Source organism: Melozone crissalis, unplaced genomic scaffold (assembly GCF_028551555.1).
Source record: "Melozone crissalis strain CALT ecotype California unplaced genomic scaffold, PUWL_Pcris_2 ptg000009l_1, whole genome shotgun sequence".
Lineage (NCBI taxonomy): Eukaryota > Metazoa > Chordata > Aves > Passeriformes > Passerellidae > Melozone > Melozone crissalis.
Window position 1 is genome coordinate 6,202,220 of NW_026535787.1, and position 14,753 is coordinate 6,216,972.

At 45.7% G+C, this 14,753-nt stretch overlaps 1 protein-coding gene across 1 annotated transcript; it reads left to right on the forward strand.

Annotated features, from left to right (window-relative positions):
* The first annotated feature begins 1,034 nt into the window (after positions 1 to 1,034).
* GJA8 (gap junction protein alpha 8) lies at positions 1,035 to 6,272 on the forward strand. The gene is made up of 2 exons (XM_054270383.1): positions 1,035 to 1,090; positions 4,898 to 6,272. The coding sequence occupies exon 2, from the start codon at positions 4,908 to 4,910 to the stop codon at positions 6,105 to 6,107; it is 1,200 nt and encodes a 399-aa protein (XP_054126358.1). The 5' UTR covers positions 1,035 to 1,090; positions 4,898 to 4,907; the 3' UTR covers positions 6,108 to 6,272.
* The last annotated feature ends 8,481 nt before the right edge of the window (positions 6,273 to 14,753 follow it).

The following is a 14,753-nucleotide window of genomic DNA, read 5'->3' on the forward strand; positions in this document are numbered from 1 at the left end:
TTCCAGAAACCAGAAATGTCCTTCAAACTGTTTGTGCCCCATCCTAAAGGCTCTGCACTCTGTGATACCAAAGCAAGTCAGCCCTGATCATTTGGATGAAGGTAACACAGACCAAATAATTAGAGACTTGAATATAATTTCTGCATCAGTTGCATATTGCAAGCTGTTCTGCAATTGTCAGACAATGTTTGATATTTGGATAGCATTAGCAAAACACAGATAGAAGGTTAATGGGAAAGGTCTCTGACAGTAGCTGGATGTAATTTAGAGATGGACTACAGCCATTAGTTACATACCAGATCTGGGGTTTGGCTCATTATATTAGAGAGAAAAGGCCTAGAAAGGGATGTGCACATTCAGCTAGAACTGAGTTTCCCAAAAAGACAGTTTTGCTTTGAAAAGGAATGGGCAGTTTAACATCTGAACCACCTGTCCTCTGTGATGCACCAGCCTGCAGACACTCTCTAAAACTTGCTGGATGCTGCTGGTGCTGCTTAATCCTCCCTCTCCACTGCTTCCCAGAGAGGGGTTGAGGGTGGCAGTGATGACCACTCATCATGCACTGATAGTAGTTTATCTCAATAGTATATAGCAAAACAAAACAACAAAGGTGTTTTTTCTTCCTCCTTACTCCTCTCATTTATCCAACCATGCCTGTTGTTATTCATGTCATCTTCTTGGGACTTGTGAGTTCTCCACTGTGTGTCCTCTCTCCAGGAAGGCTGTTCCCGTGCTTTATGTAGCATTTGGCTAAAAAATGTTCTGCTACTGCTTCCCTGTTTAGGAGAGTGATTTTTTAAGGTGTTCAGAATATGACTTTCAGTCCAACTATGTGCATTGAGGAGGATTTTTCTTTTGTGTCTCCTCTTGCAAAATGTGACTGTTTTCCATCTCTCACTTATGCCTTAGCTCTTTTGAAATCCACTTTGAAAATCATCATCTCTGCCTCCAGTTGTGCTTTGGACCTTGGGGCTCTGCAAATCAACCTAAAAGCTGTTTGGGAAGACAACTCCTGAGATGAAGCTCTGAACTTTCATGGACACAAATGCCCAGAAACACAGAAGAGTGGCCTGAAACTGTTGGTTTGAAGGTACAAAATTTTGTGTCCCCTTGTGTTTTAATATCTTATTCAAATGACAGCATTTTTGGAGACAAAGTGTCTCCCAGTGCCATTCTGGGAAATTAAATTCAGTGTAGAGTTTGTATAAAGAGAGAGGAGAGGTGCTTGCTGCTTCATCACTTTATGAGCCTGGCATCTGTATCACTGCTTATCAAATCTTGCTTCCAGTAATCCTCTTTTTCTACAGAGCTGAGCACCAAGAGCACATCCTGAGCAATGCCTCCAGAAAGACTACAAGAACCATACCTCACAGTAAGGTTATACCCTTTGACTTGTAATTAAAACTCTCAGGGCATTTAGTTGTGCTTGTGGATGCATTACTGAGCCTGTGGTTCTTCTCTTCTCTAGCCTCTCCAGCATTTTTGCAGGTGGCTGGTGGCAGGCGAGTGTGCCTGGGGTAACATTCCTGTGTGCTGGGCTGCTGGAATTCAGCTATGGTCCTTAACAAAACAGTTTGGTTTAGACATTCTTTATGCATGTGCACATGCAAGATGCATTTGGAGGATGCATTGGAAAAACTAAGCAGAGCTGAGACACGGAGAGGTGAGGCTGTAAAATTGGTCTTTCTCAGCTTTGATTAATATTGACTGATAAATGGGAAAACATTTAAAGGTAAAAGATGTTAAGTATCTGACAATAGTATCTCAAAGTATCTGACAATACCAAATATAAACCCAATACTTCGGTATCTGCCGAAAAATCAATAATGAAAGTTGTCTGTTGTATTTGGGTGTAGGGTAACAAATTAATTCAATTAATGCTGCCACTATCAGAGATGTTGGCATTCTCTTTTCACCTGCCACACCACAGCACCTAATGATCAGTGTGGACACACAGAGAGCTGTGCTGAACCCCAGTGCAACTGCAGAGATGCTTTGGTCCCCGCTTAACTGAGCAAACTCCCATTTATGCATGTATTAGGTTTTCACTGCCTGCTGCCTGTTCCTCTCCCCCCTCTGCTTTTTCATGTTCAGTGGACTCTCCTCTCTGTGTCTCTGCCTCTCTCTCTCTATTTTTTTTCTCCCTATTGTTCCCCACGTCACTGACTGTCACTCACTTCATAAAGCCGTCTGGCTCGGAGCTTAAATATTGCAGGGCAACTAAAACCCACCATCAGAGCCAATTCAGTCATATCTGCTCAGTCGTGCGACAAGATTGGGGCTTTTAGGGTAGGGAAGAAGAGAGACAAAAGTTCACTCTTCCCTGCAGAGTGCCAAGAGAGGAGGGGGACGCGTTTCTTCGGTGGAGCCTCTGACAGCGGCAAGTTGCTTGCTCAACATCCTTACCCTGTTGGGCCTCTGTGGCCGGTGCTGTGCGCAGGTGGTGATGGCTGGGAGCAGGGTGGGGGTCTGCAGCCAGCCTGGGAGAGCCCAGAACTCCCATCTGCTGGCTCTGAGAGGGCTCAGGCAGAGTCCTGCTCTCTCCTCGTGACAGGAATTTCAGGGAAAGGCGGCTGCCTAAATGCCTCGCTTACCCCTTTTGGTTTTGAGGCTGGAGGGGCTGAGTGCTTGCAAGTGGAACCCCAGATATTCAAACTGGTTGTGCTGCTCCTCATCCCTCCACCCAATATTGTTGCTCACAGTTGAACTGAGTAAGCAACCTCAAACCACTTCACTTGCAGAAACCAGAGGGGATGGGCATGACAGAGTTGTGAAGAACGTGCCCAGTTGGAAGGGATCTCAGGGAGGGCTTAGCCAAAAGCAGCAAACTGCGAGCAAGACGTGTGATGGAGTTAGACAGGAAGCATTTTCTCTATTTTCCCTTCTCTTGCATAGTGATTTTTCATTGTGATGAGGTCTATCACACCTAGAATGTCGCTCTTGAGGGCTGCAGTGGAAATGCTCGAATGGTAGTGTAGATATCAGTGTGACTCACAGGGAGAGAAGGAGATGGAGGTAACCGAGGTGCCTGGGGGAAAATGAAACTTGTACTGTGTGTAGTCATGTTTTTTACAGAGTTGCACGTGATTGGTAACTGTGGGGTGTACTTTGCTCTGTGAATCTGCAGAAAGAGGATGTTTAAATCAGTTTAGATAATGTATGTAAACAGCATAATCTTCTGCTAGACTTGTTAATGTAAGCGCTGACATTAACACACTTCTTTACACGACTTTAATGACTGAGAAAGTAGCAATTTTCCTTGGTGATTAAATTATATGTTTGCCACTTATGTACGTGAGGTGTTTGTGCAAGCTGAAGGAACTGTGTTCTGTTCTTCATTTTCTAACGTGGCTGTCCGGGGTAAAAATATTGTGAGGTTTGAAGGCAAGGAATATGAGTCCATCTTGCTTTAGAAAAGTGCCATCATAAGTTTGTGGGGCTTTTTTTGATGGAGTTTTTTTTTGATTGAAAATTTGTGAAATTCCCCCGAGCCATGGAATTCTCAATATTTTGCGTGTTTGTCTATGTGTGACTACGTACACAGAGTAGTTGAAACAGGCTGGTATGCGTTGGTGTGTCATAACATATGGCATCACAAATATATCCCAGTGGTATCTGAAGGAGGAGGGAAGTTTAGATACTCAGATTTTCATGCTGTTGACTGTACCTTCCTTTTCCGAGTGCTTGTGTATGTGTCTGCATTTAGGGAACTATAGATGGAGGTAGTATCTAAGAGATGAAATTCTAGATTCCTGTGAACAGCTATTTTATGAATAATGTTCCCTGTTTCACTTGTCATGCTCTACAAGTTGGTCTTTCTGGGCCACTGTAACATTCTACATTCCTCAGAGACTTCAGACTGCTGTGATGTGTTAAATCAACCCATACAAAACAACTTTCATCTCTATTTTCCTCATTCATAAATCTTCCCTTGCCTGAAATTATATAGTAGGAAGTTCAGGATATGCAGAATGAAGCCCTGACCTAGAAATAATTTCTTATCATGCAAAGTAATGACAGATGTATTGTTTGACTTGCATTACTTGAAAATGGATGACTGCCTTAGCTTTCCAATAGTATATCTGCAGCTGGCTTCCAGCTCTGTGTTAGCCCAAGATAGTGGCACTGATATTTTAGAGACAGTAAATAGCATTTTCGGTCCCAGTTAGAGACCTTGGTGTTTTCCCCAGGTTGGTTCCACTGTCAGTGTGGTAGCTGACTTCAGAAGGAGATGCAAAGAATAGCACCAAATAATTATATTGCACATAACATATTCTATACAGCAAAACTAATCAATATAGTAGTTGTTAAGCTTATACAGCGTTACTACCACAGTAATGGTGTTGTAATTACTGTTCTTACCTTACTTCTACAGTGATTGCTAAAGTACAATTGACATTTGCAACCTAGAGAGAATTTAGGTTTGTTTAGGTGCAATTTGGCTGCAGATTTGAGATCTGTTCGACCCGAGAGGGGTTCTGGTGCAGAAGTATTTGTGTGCTTGAAAGCTTCACCCTCTCTTCTAACCACTGCAGCTGCCTGCTGATAAATCTGTTCCACTGTATTGCTGGTGAGTGTTTGTACGTGTACAAAATCTAAGCAGACTCGCAGAACTGAGCGTACAGAAGACTCTCACCTGCAAAAGGAGATAAATATACTCCCTGGCTGAAAAGTAATTGCCCATTTAGAGCCATGGAAGGAAGAATTTAGCAGGCAGCTTGCTCTGGCTTCCCAGCCCTTCTTCTGCTAATAAATCATTGTGAACAGGCAAATCAGCAAGCAAGCAACCTCCTGCCTTTCTGTTCTGAAAGCAACAAAAGACATCAGCGGGAAAACCTGAAATCTTTAAAATGTAGCATAATTTTTGGTCTTTCTCCTTGTTTTTTTCTTCCCTTAGACCGTAAGAAATGGGTGACTGGAGTTTCTTGGGGAACATTTTAGAGCAGGTGAACGAGCAGTCCACTGTCATCGGGAGAGTTTGGCTCACAGTGCTCTTCATTTTCCGCATCCTGATCCTGGGCACGGCCGCCGAGCTCGTGTGGGGGGACGAGCAGTCAGACTTTGTGTGCAACACCCAGCAACCTGGTTGTGAGAACGTCTGCTACGATGAGGCCTTCCCCATCTCCCACATCCGCCTCTGGGTCCTGCAGATCATCTTTGTGTCCACCCCTTCGCTGATGTACTTCGGGCATGCCGTGCACCACGTCCGCATGGAGGAGAAGAGGAAAGAGAGGGAGGAAGCTGAGAGGCGCCAGCAAGCTGAGGTGGATGAAGAGAAGCTGCCCCTGGCTCCAAACCAAAACAAAGGCAACAACCCTGATGGAACCAAGAAGTTTCGCCTGGAAGGTACTCTCCTGAGAACCTACATCTTCCACATCATTTTCAAAACCCTCTTTGAGGTGGGATTCATAGTAGGTCAGTACTTCCTGTATGGCTTCCGAATTCTCCCCCTTTACCGCTGCGGGCGGTGGCCCTGTCCCAATCTTGTGGACTGTTTTGTCTCCAGGCCCACGGAGAAGACCATCTTCATTATGTTCATGCTGGTGGTGGCTTCCGTGTCCCTCTTCCTCAACCTGGTGGAGATCAGTCATTTGATCTTGAAAAGGATCCGGAGGGCTCTGAGGAGGCCGGCAGAGGAGCAGCTTGGAGAGGTCCCCGAGAAGCCCCTGCACGCCATCGCAGTCCCCTCCATCCCAAAGGTCAAAGGCTACAAGCTGCTGGAAGAAGAGAAGCCAGTGTCCCACTATTTCCCTCTCACGGAAGTAGGGGTTGAGCCCAGCCCCCTTCCATCAGCCTACAACGAGTTTGAGGAGAAGATTGGGATGGGACCACTGGAAGATCTGTCCAGGGCATTCGATGAGAGGTTACCGTCGTACGCACAAGCGAAGGAACCAGAAGAGGAGAAGGTGCGAGCAGAGGAGGAGGAACGAGAGGAGGAGCATCCAGGCCCTCAGGAGGAGCCAGGGGTGAAGAAAGCAGAAGAGGAGGCGGGGAGAGATGAAGTGGAAGGGCCTTCAGCACCTGCTGAGCTTGCTGCTGATATGAGACCCCTGAGCAGGCTAAGTAAAGCCAGCAGCCGGGCCAGGTCAGATGATTTGACTGTATGAAGGTGCAGGATGCGGGGAGCACATGAAAAGGAAAAGGTTGAAGAGAAAAGGAGAGATAGAGAAAGAATCAAAAGATATTTTTAAGCAAAGTGCTAAAATGGCCACTTGAATATTATTTCCTTTTATGATTCTCAACTGGAAAGGTACTACCATGGTAACAGTGCCTTCTTTGCCCCATATGTCCCTGTATTTCCCTGTTTCCACATGCCAGCTCACTCCTTACAGTAATATCTACACTGTACACATAACTGATGTATTTTAAAGCCTAACACGGCAGTGATACCCAAATGTTGCCACTGTGATCACATTTACTGAAAGCCTTGTGTTCCGCATTTCTCTAGGAATGTGGGGCGGATCTGTCTTTCAGCCAGTGAGGGGAAAGACTCATCAGCAACTGTATCTAGTCTTCCTCTTTCTGTTTCCTCCTATGGCTCACTGAGCAGATCTCCCCTTTGCTGTTGGCATGGAATTGCAGTTATTTAATTCACAAAGTGAATTCTATGCTTGGCATCAACACACTAAAATACTAAGCCCAACTTCCCTTCTTTATTCAGAAAATAAAGGCAAAAATGTTCCAAATTTCTCTGTGAATGCATATCTGAGTTAGGCAAATATATTTTCCCTGGTCAAAAATATTTCTGCTCTGCAAGTGATATTGACAGTGGGCAAGGTTAACAGTAGGTCTTTACTCAGACTTAGCACATGCCCAGAGATGGATTATTTGCTCCCAATAGGGTCATCCAGCCCTGAGACTAGTTCAGAACACTGGAAAGAATAAATTCAAGTGATATTTTTTACTTGTAGCCTTGTGACTTAAAGATTTGAAACTAGATTTAGCCAAGCAAGAGGGAAAAAAATCTTCTGAGAAAGGAGGAGACAGCTATAGCCCCCAGAGCATGAAACCAAATACAAGCCTTCAGGAATGATCCTGACAAGTGTTCAGTTCCTGGAGCTTCCAGGCTCCCAGGCACTCAGCAAATCTCAGGTACAGAGTCCTGAAGGCACCTGTGAACCTAAACCAGGGGTCTGGGTAACTATGTGACTTTTTAAACTTCTAAATACAAAACTGGTTGGTCAAGTTTGAAAAGACTGATATGGTAAAAGTCTTTTGACAGCCTTTGTTTTTAATTTGACAGACAGGAGCCATTCAGTGGACTCCTTCTCCCTGAAATGCCAAGGTCTCAGTCAAGTAAGACAATGCCTTTCAAAAGATGCCTTAGACCTTTTGTGCCAACAGGTCTGTACAGAAGTCTCAGAGACTCAGAAAAATCTTTTTTTACAGAAGGCAGAAAATGATGTGCTTGCAAATGTTTAGATGTCTAATATAGATTTCTAATTTTAGGACTACAGCAGCAACTCTTGGCTGGGACAGTGCAGCAATGCGTTCAGAAGCTTCAGGTTAACAGCTATGTCCCCCCAAAACTGAGCCCCATGCCAAAAAAGTGCAGGTATGCACTCTGCTCTGCAAACCTCAGACCCTGCCATCTCAGCAAATTCTTTCTGCTGGGCTGCAGCCCATCCCATTGTTCCCAGGGCAGGCTCTAATCCAGGTCAGGGAAAAAAAGGTCTTTGGCACAATGCATCAAACTCATCCCGCCATCAGCTAGAAAAGCCCCCCTGCGGCCTCCCATTGTGGCAGGTCTGACTCAAAGCCCAGGAGAGGCAATGGGAGTCTGTGAGAGCCCTGGGCAGGCTTGGGCCCTGTCCCAGCCCCAGAACAGTCAGCCCTGATCCCACCCCTTTGGTGGAGTTCCCTGCCTGGCCGGACTTCACTGCAGAGTGACGATAAGCTGTACATATGTAGAAAGTTTGTAGGGTGCATTGGGATTCTTCAGTGCCACAGAGGTGCCATGTATTGTTTTTGTTTTTTCCTATTTTTTTTTTTAACACTGTTCATCCTTTTGCTCCTCTTGGGCCTGTGTATTTTCCCAAGGTTTGCAGCCTGAGGTAAAACCTTTTTTTTCCTTAGACAAAAGCTGTTGGCTGTCCTTCCTTGTGAAGGAAGACTGCAAGGTCCCTCCTCAGTTTTGGGAAGGAATGTGATAAAGCAATACATGCAGAGAGAGAGAGCCTGGAGGCTGCCATTTATCCACTCTCTTAATACAGAAATAGGAGAATTGTTATCACAATTGAGGGAAGAGAATGTTTTTCAGCAGGAAGAGTCCACTGTGCCCAGTTCAAGATACTAGAACTAAAGAAAGGGCTAAGATTTAGATGAAGAACACAATCACTACACTTACACTAGATGGGATCTATTTTATTTTCTCCATTAGAAATCTGAGACAAGAGTTTGAATGATTCTAAGCATCAACCAGCCCACTTGTTGAGGGGGGTTGGAAACACTTTCCTGCAGGTAGAAAGCACAACCTTGTTACAGTTTATGTGAAGTACCTGCATCAGAGCATCTGACCCTTCCAGATACCAAGGTACTGGACTGGTTCAATCACACCCACCGCTGCTGACTTGTAGTTACTTGACAATTCCACTGCTGATCTCTGACATTACACATTCATTAGACTACAGGGCTACTTAAAGATGAGTGCTTGTTCATCAGGAGTACATGGCTCATAATGTGGCTGTCAGGCAGGGCAGTCTTTAATTACCACATGTTAATGATGATGAGCCTCAGTAAAATGCACCATGTGCAGTGTGCTCCATGGACACTGTAGTTCTCTCCCAGCTGCCACAGGAATGTTCCTTTCTTCCTCTGGGTCCCAACAGCACAAGAAGAAGCTGGCATTTTCCTCCTGCATCCACTCAACTGCTTCTTGATGTTTTTATTTTTAAAGTCAGTTTTCAAGTGTTCTACCTGGCTGGCAGTGAATCTGTAGCCACAAGGCACGGGCCATGGCATCAGGACAGTGCTGCTCAGCAAAGGGGGCAGGAACAGTCTGGTCTTCTGGCACTCAGCCTCCTCTCTGCAAGGAAATCTCCGTGGGACTGTCAGCAAGTCATTCTTCCTTCTTGTGCAATTGGGAATCATTTCCTACCTGACAATCATGATGTGAGGCCTGACATGTTGTGCTAGTTATGGAAAGGGAGGTCCTGGATGGAAAGCCCTACAGATGAGCAAAGGATTGTTGCTATTTATGGATATGATAGCACATGACTGTGCTTTATTCCCTCTCAATGAGACAAACTTAATAGTTTATTAAAGAAATTCCTAGTGAAGTTGCATAACAGCCTCAGAGCTGTGGATGCAGTGTATGATTCCACTCAAAAAATAACTTAGCAAAACATAAAGATATATATGATGAATGAGGAATATTTTTTCCTTGAGAAGGGGGAAATCACTGGACAATCAGAGCCTGAATAATTTAAAGGTGTGTTTACCCCCTTGGCTCCCTGTGCAAATAAATTCCTAACTGATCACATGGCTCTCTGCAAGGAGCATAAGATGCAAGTGTCAAAATCACCAAAGGAAGTGAAAGTAGAAGAGCAAGGTAGTCTCTTAGCTTACAATAGCATGTGGGGGTTGGTGTTCTCTAGTGTCTAGAGCAGTGGACCTAGGATAATAATCTTAGATTTATTTCCAGCTCTGCTTCTGACTTGCTGTGATAATCACTTTACCTCTCGGTGCCTTTTTCTCCACCTGTAAAATGGGTGTAAGAATTTCCACCTACCTCACAGGGATGTTGTGAGGCTTCCTTAACTCTGTTTGTAAAATAAGTAGGAATGATCTGATGAAAAGCACTGCTGAAATGCATGGTATCCTTGTTATTTCTTGGCAGAACTGCTAACTTGGGTAATATATGACTCCTCAACCAGAAGGGCAGTAGTTTGGAAATGTGAACGCTGCACTGCACTGGCAACATTAACATGGATGTGCGTTTGCCGTGGGTAAAAAAGACTTTATTGATTCCCTCACCCATGTGTCCCACCTTAGCCAAGGCCATGTGTGAAGCTGTGGTGACAGTGTGGTGATGTGGACCCCTCTTCTCCATCCCCAGCATCCACTCTGGGGCAGCATTTGCGCTGAAATAAGGCAGTTCCTGGAGCGCTTGGTTCAGGCTGGTGGAGCTCTGACACTTTTGAGGTGCTTGCAAGGCATGTGGGAGAGGGTTGGATCATACAGACTATTGCTGGGCTTCTGTTTTAAACCACTCAGAGCACCAGAGACTGACACCCACAGCCTCTCAGTGCTGAAACACAGTGAGGTGCAGGTTCCTCCTCCTGCAGAAGAGGAGAGATTTGGGGGAATCTCTGCTCTCTATGTCTGTGTGGGCATCAAATCTACTTAATGGTGGGGAAAGCCCTATCCCTCCTGCTGCTCAGTAACTCACTGACTGTGCAGTTTTACATTTAAAGAGCAGCTGTGTCACACAGTGCTGAAAAAAAAAAGTGGCAGTTTGCTGTTTTGTATAGAAAATGGCTTTTCAGGCTGACAACCGAAAGTAATCCTAGCCTAGGCTTAGTTTTGTTTAGTAAAGGCAGGAACATCCATGAGTACTACACTAAAGCCTTCCTGTAAGCCCAAGGCAGCTGTGATAAAACAGTATATGGTGCCAGATTTCCTGAGGGCCAGGGTTGGATAAATGTATGAAATCAGGAGACTTTTCCAAGTATTGGAATTATTTTTTGCCCCAGCAGAATGACATTGCCATTGCTTGGGCTCTGTGTGTGCTGTACCTTTTAACATGGCTCAGGAAAGGCTTTTTGCCAACACCAAATGCGCTCACACAGCTGAGCAGTAGCCATGGCAAGTGAGTATGTGTCAGCTTTGCCAAGACACAGCCTGGCACACAATCCTCTCCTTGCCACTAGCTTGGCACCAGCCTATTTCAGTAGAAGAGGCAGGACTTATCTCTCTGTCAGCAATTCAAGCTTTCCTCTCAGCAGCCTGCTGCGCAAAGAGACATAGGAGGTTTGTTCAGCCTGGGGAGGAAGGGGCTGAGGCCATTGGGAGCCCTAAGTGCATTCTTCAGGTTCCTAAGGGAGAGGAATTCCAGGGAAGATGGAGGCAGACTCTTGATAGATGTGCACAGCAAAAGATCAGAGCCAACAATGACAATGAGCAGCCAAGGAAAATTCTGCCTTAAGAAACTCTGACAAGGAAAAAAATTGTTGAGATGGAGAGTGGTTCAGCACTAAAGCAGGTGTCCAGTGGATGGACATGATGGGATCTTCGTCCTTGGGGGATGAAGCTTGGCTGGGGAAAGCACTGAGCATCCAAATCTGACTGTATTGAGCTGGAGGTTGGGCCAGGTGCTGCCTCCCAGCCTGAACTGTCTATCCCATGGGATATCCCATGCTGGAAGCCACTGCATGGTGGAGTGACACTGTAGGGGTGCTCTGGCAGAGCTGGTTTGGGCTGTCCCAAAGGCCACACCACGTCCCCAGGCACCAGCAGAGGTTGATGCACACACAGAGTCAGCTGGTGAAGTGCTCAAGGCCTGGCTGGATGGGGCTCTGAGCAGCCTGGTCTGATGGAAAGTGTCTCTGCCCATGGGAGGGGTTTGGAACTGGATGATCTTCAAGGTCCCTTCCAACCCAAACTATTCCTAGGATTCTGTGATTCTATGAAATGATGTTTGGTAGCTACAAAAGCTGCTTGAGGCCAGAATCGTGTTGTGTAACTGGTTTGAAAAAAGCATTCTAAATAAAATAAAAAAAAAAAAAGAAAAAAGAGAGTATGCTTTTCAACAGATAAAATCATGGAAACATAGCGGCTTAGGTCTGTCCATATTTTAATTTCAGCATCAAGTGTGCCTTTAAATCCATCTGAAAGTGCAGAGGACTGCATTTTAGCATTCTGTCAACAAAAACCTGTGTGTTTTAAAGCTTGCTGATCTGGGATGAAGCAGCACTGAATAGAAATGGTGATTACAGAGCTACTGACAGAACATTTTGAAAAAAACAAAGAGTGTTGGCCTCTGCCTTGCTAGATCCAGCTTGGTACAGTGAAAGCAAACCAGGCATTTTTTGGCTTCCAAGGTGGAAAAGCTATATACAAAAATGCTCAGGTAAGTTTTTCAATACACACATGTTAGTTCACAAAAGAGTCACAGACAACCCTGTAAAGGAATCCATGAATTGCCAGTGAGCATCATCACCTGAACTCATCACAAATAAACTCAAAGGAAATGCAGAAATCAGAACGATGTGGGAATGCTTCCAGCTTCAGAGTTCTTGTTTATGAAAACCTCAGGAGAGAAGAAAAAAGAAAATGGGTGGCTGGCTGCCAGCTGAGGCTATTTGTCATAAATATGCCCTGTAGCACCTTCTGGAAACCTGTGTGATTTCTAAATATACTCTTGGCCAAACCCCATGATTTAATTCAGTATTCTGCACCTTCCTGCGTTACTTAAAAGGCTTGATTTTGGTTCTCTCTACAAGCTGAACACAAAATAGCCTCATTCACTATAATATGTGGAAGAATAACCACAACTGAGAAGATTTCTTTGTACCTGTGGAGGGCCATGGACCCTTCTCCCCACACATGCACATCAGTGACTGTGTGAGGAGGAACAGCACAAAATTAATTTCCCATTTTCTTTTCACACTTTTTGCCTTCCCTGAAGGAGAAGCCCTGGGGCTGAGAGGTGGGTGTAGGGCTGGGTTTTCCCTGTAGGAATTATCTTGTTCCCTGCATGTTTCTCCTAAGGCCCAGGGATCAGTAATTCACAGCTAAGCAGTTTCAAGCCTGTTTCCAAACACATGCGAAGAAGAAAGTTTAAGACCTATGACCAAACTCTGCCTTGTTTTTTACCCCTGTGTGGAAGTTGAGTTGCCAAGGCATAAACAAGATCAGAATTTGGCTCTCTATAAGTTATTTTTAAAGGATTTCCTGTTAACCTTGCTCTCTAAAAGGCAACCAACAGCTAACCTTGCCCCACAACCTACCAACACAGAACAAAACAACCACAAATCCCTCCAAACTCAGGAATATCATCACTTTAGGAAACAACAGTTTTTAAGCAGCAGTTACAGAAAGAAAGAACAGGCAAGGCCTGATCTCAGCTCTGCATTAACTGGCAGTGATACCAGAAGGTGTAAAACAAGAGGTCTCAGATCAGATACAATAACCTGCTCCCTCAGTTCATTTCTCCATGAAAACTGGATGTGTTCTTCTCTTTGCAATACTGCAGACAAGGAGACAAATTTCAAACCAAGAAGTCTGAGAGCAAGACAGAAAGCCAAACAATCAGAGACTGTGGGACTAATCTGGTGTTTCGGCACAACCAAACGTAGATTTGTTTTCTTAGTGAAATGAGTTGTAATGAATAAAGTTTCCTGATTTTCAGTCAGCAGGGGCTCTGTGCTTTGTTAAACTCATAACTTGATTCTCCTCTTCCTGTTTATTATTCTGAATACAGAGAGTTTTGAGTGGCAATGGTTAGAATCACAGAATCAGAATAATTAAAGTCAGAAAAGGCCTCCAAGATCATCAAGTCCAATTGCCAATCCAGCACCACCCTCAAACCATGTCCTCAAGCACCATATCCATGTTTTTCAAACATTTCCAGGGATGGTGACTCCACCACTTCCCTGTGCAGTCTGTTCCAATGATTTACAACCTTTTGTGTGATTTTTCCCCTCGCCAATGTCTAATCTAAATGTCCCCAATGGTGCCACTTGAGGCCATTTCCTCAAGGTGTGTATTTAAGAGGAAAAAAGAAAAAGATTCAGACGCCATGAAGGTCAAGTGGGAACACGACTGTGACATGAAGGATTGGATTTCACACTGATAGCCATCAGGAAATTCCCTGTCTGCACTTTTGCTTCCCTTCTGGCCCCATTCCTTGATATATTGTAATTACAAGTCCTGAAAGGAATCTACAGCCCAGTTCTCAGCCTGGAGGGAGGATGGAGAGGGCTCCAGATCAATCTCCCCTTGGGGGGAAGATGGGCCAGGAGCAGTTGTGGTGTCTCTGCTGCCCTGCAGAGGGGTCACAGCAGTGGTAAAATGGCAGAATCACAGAATTGTTTGGGTCTTTAAGAGACCTTAAAGATCATCCAGTGTCATGGACAGGGACATCACCCACCAGACCAGGTTGTTCAGAGCTTCACCCAGCCTGGCCTTAAACACTTCCAGGGATGGGGCACCCATGTGTAGGGAAACCTGTCCCAGTGCCTCACCATCCTCACTGCAAAGAATTTCTTTGTAATGTTTAACAGTCTGAATCCATTCCCCCTTGTCCTGTCACTCCACGCTGCTGTACAAAACCCCTTTCCATCTTTCTTGCAGGCTCCCTTCAAGGCTGCAGTTAGGTCACCCCTAAGCCATCTCTTTGCAGGCTGAACAATCCCAATTCCCTCAGCCTTTTGTCACAGGAGTGACAATTAACACGGTGGCTCCCTCTGGACTTGCTCCAACAGGTCCCTGTTCCCCTCAGAGCTCGGTGTTCACCCTGCCCTTCTTTCTGCGCCTCGCACGCCTCCTTCTGCCCCCAGCCCAGCAGCGGGTGCCCTTCCCGCGGCTTTGAGGGCAGCTGAGTTTCGCAGGGGCAGGCGAAGGGCTCAGGTGCCCACTCTATGCCCTCACGGCTGCACCGCCATGTTCCCCTCCCCGGGGCCGGTCCCGTCAGGGGCGGAGCCTCCCCGCCGTGGCCCCACCCCATTGCCCCGCCCCCGCCGCGAGGAGGGCGGGGCGCCTGCGCACCGCCGCCACCGGAGGCGGAAGCGCGGCGGGCGGAGCGGGGCGGA

Excerpts from the sequence above, each read along its gene's own strand:
- GJA8 (XM_054270383.1), top strand. The coding sequence starts at position 4,908 with ATGGGTGACTGGAGTTTCTTGGGGAACATTTTAGAGCAGGTGAACGAG.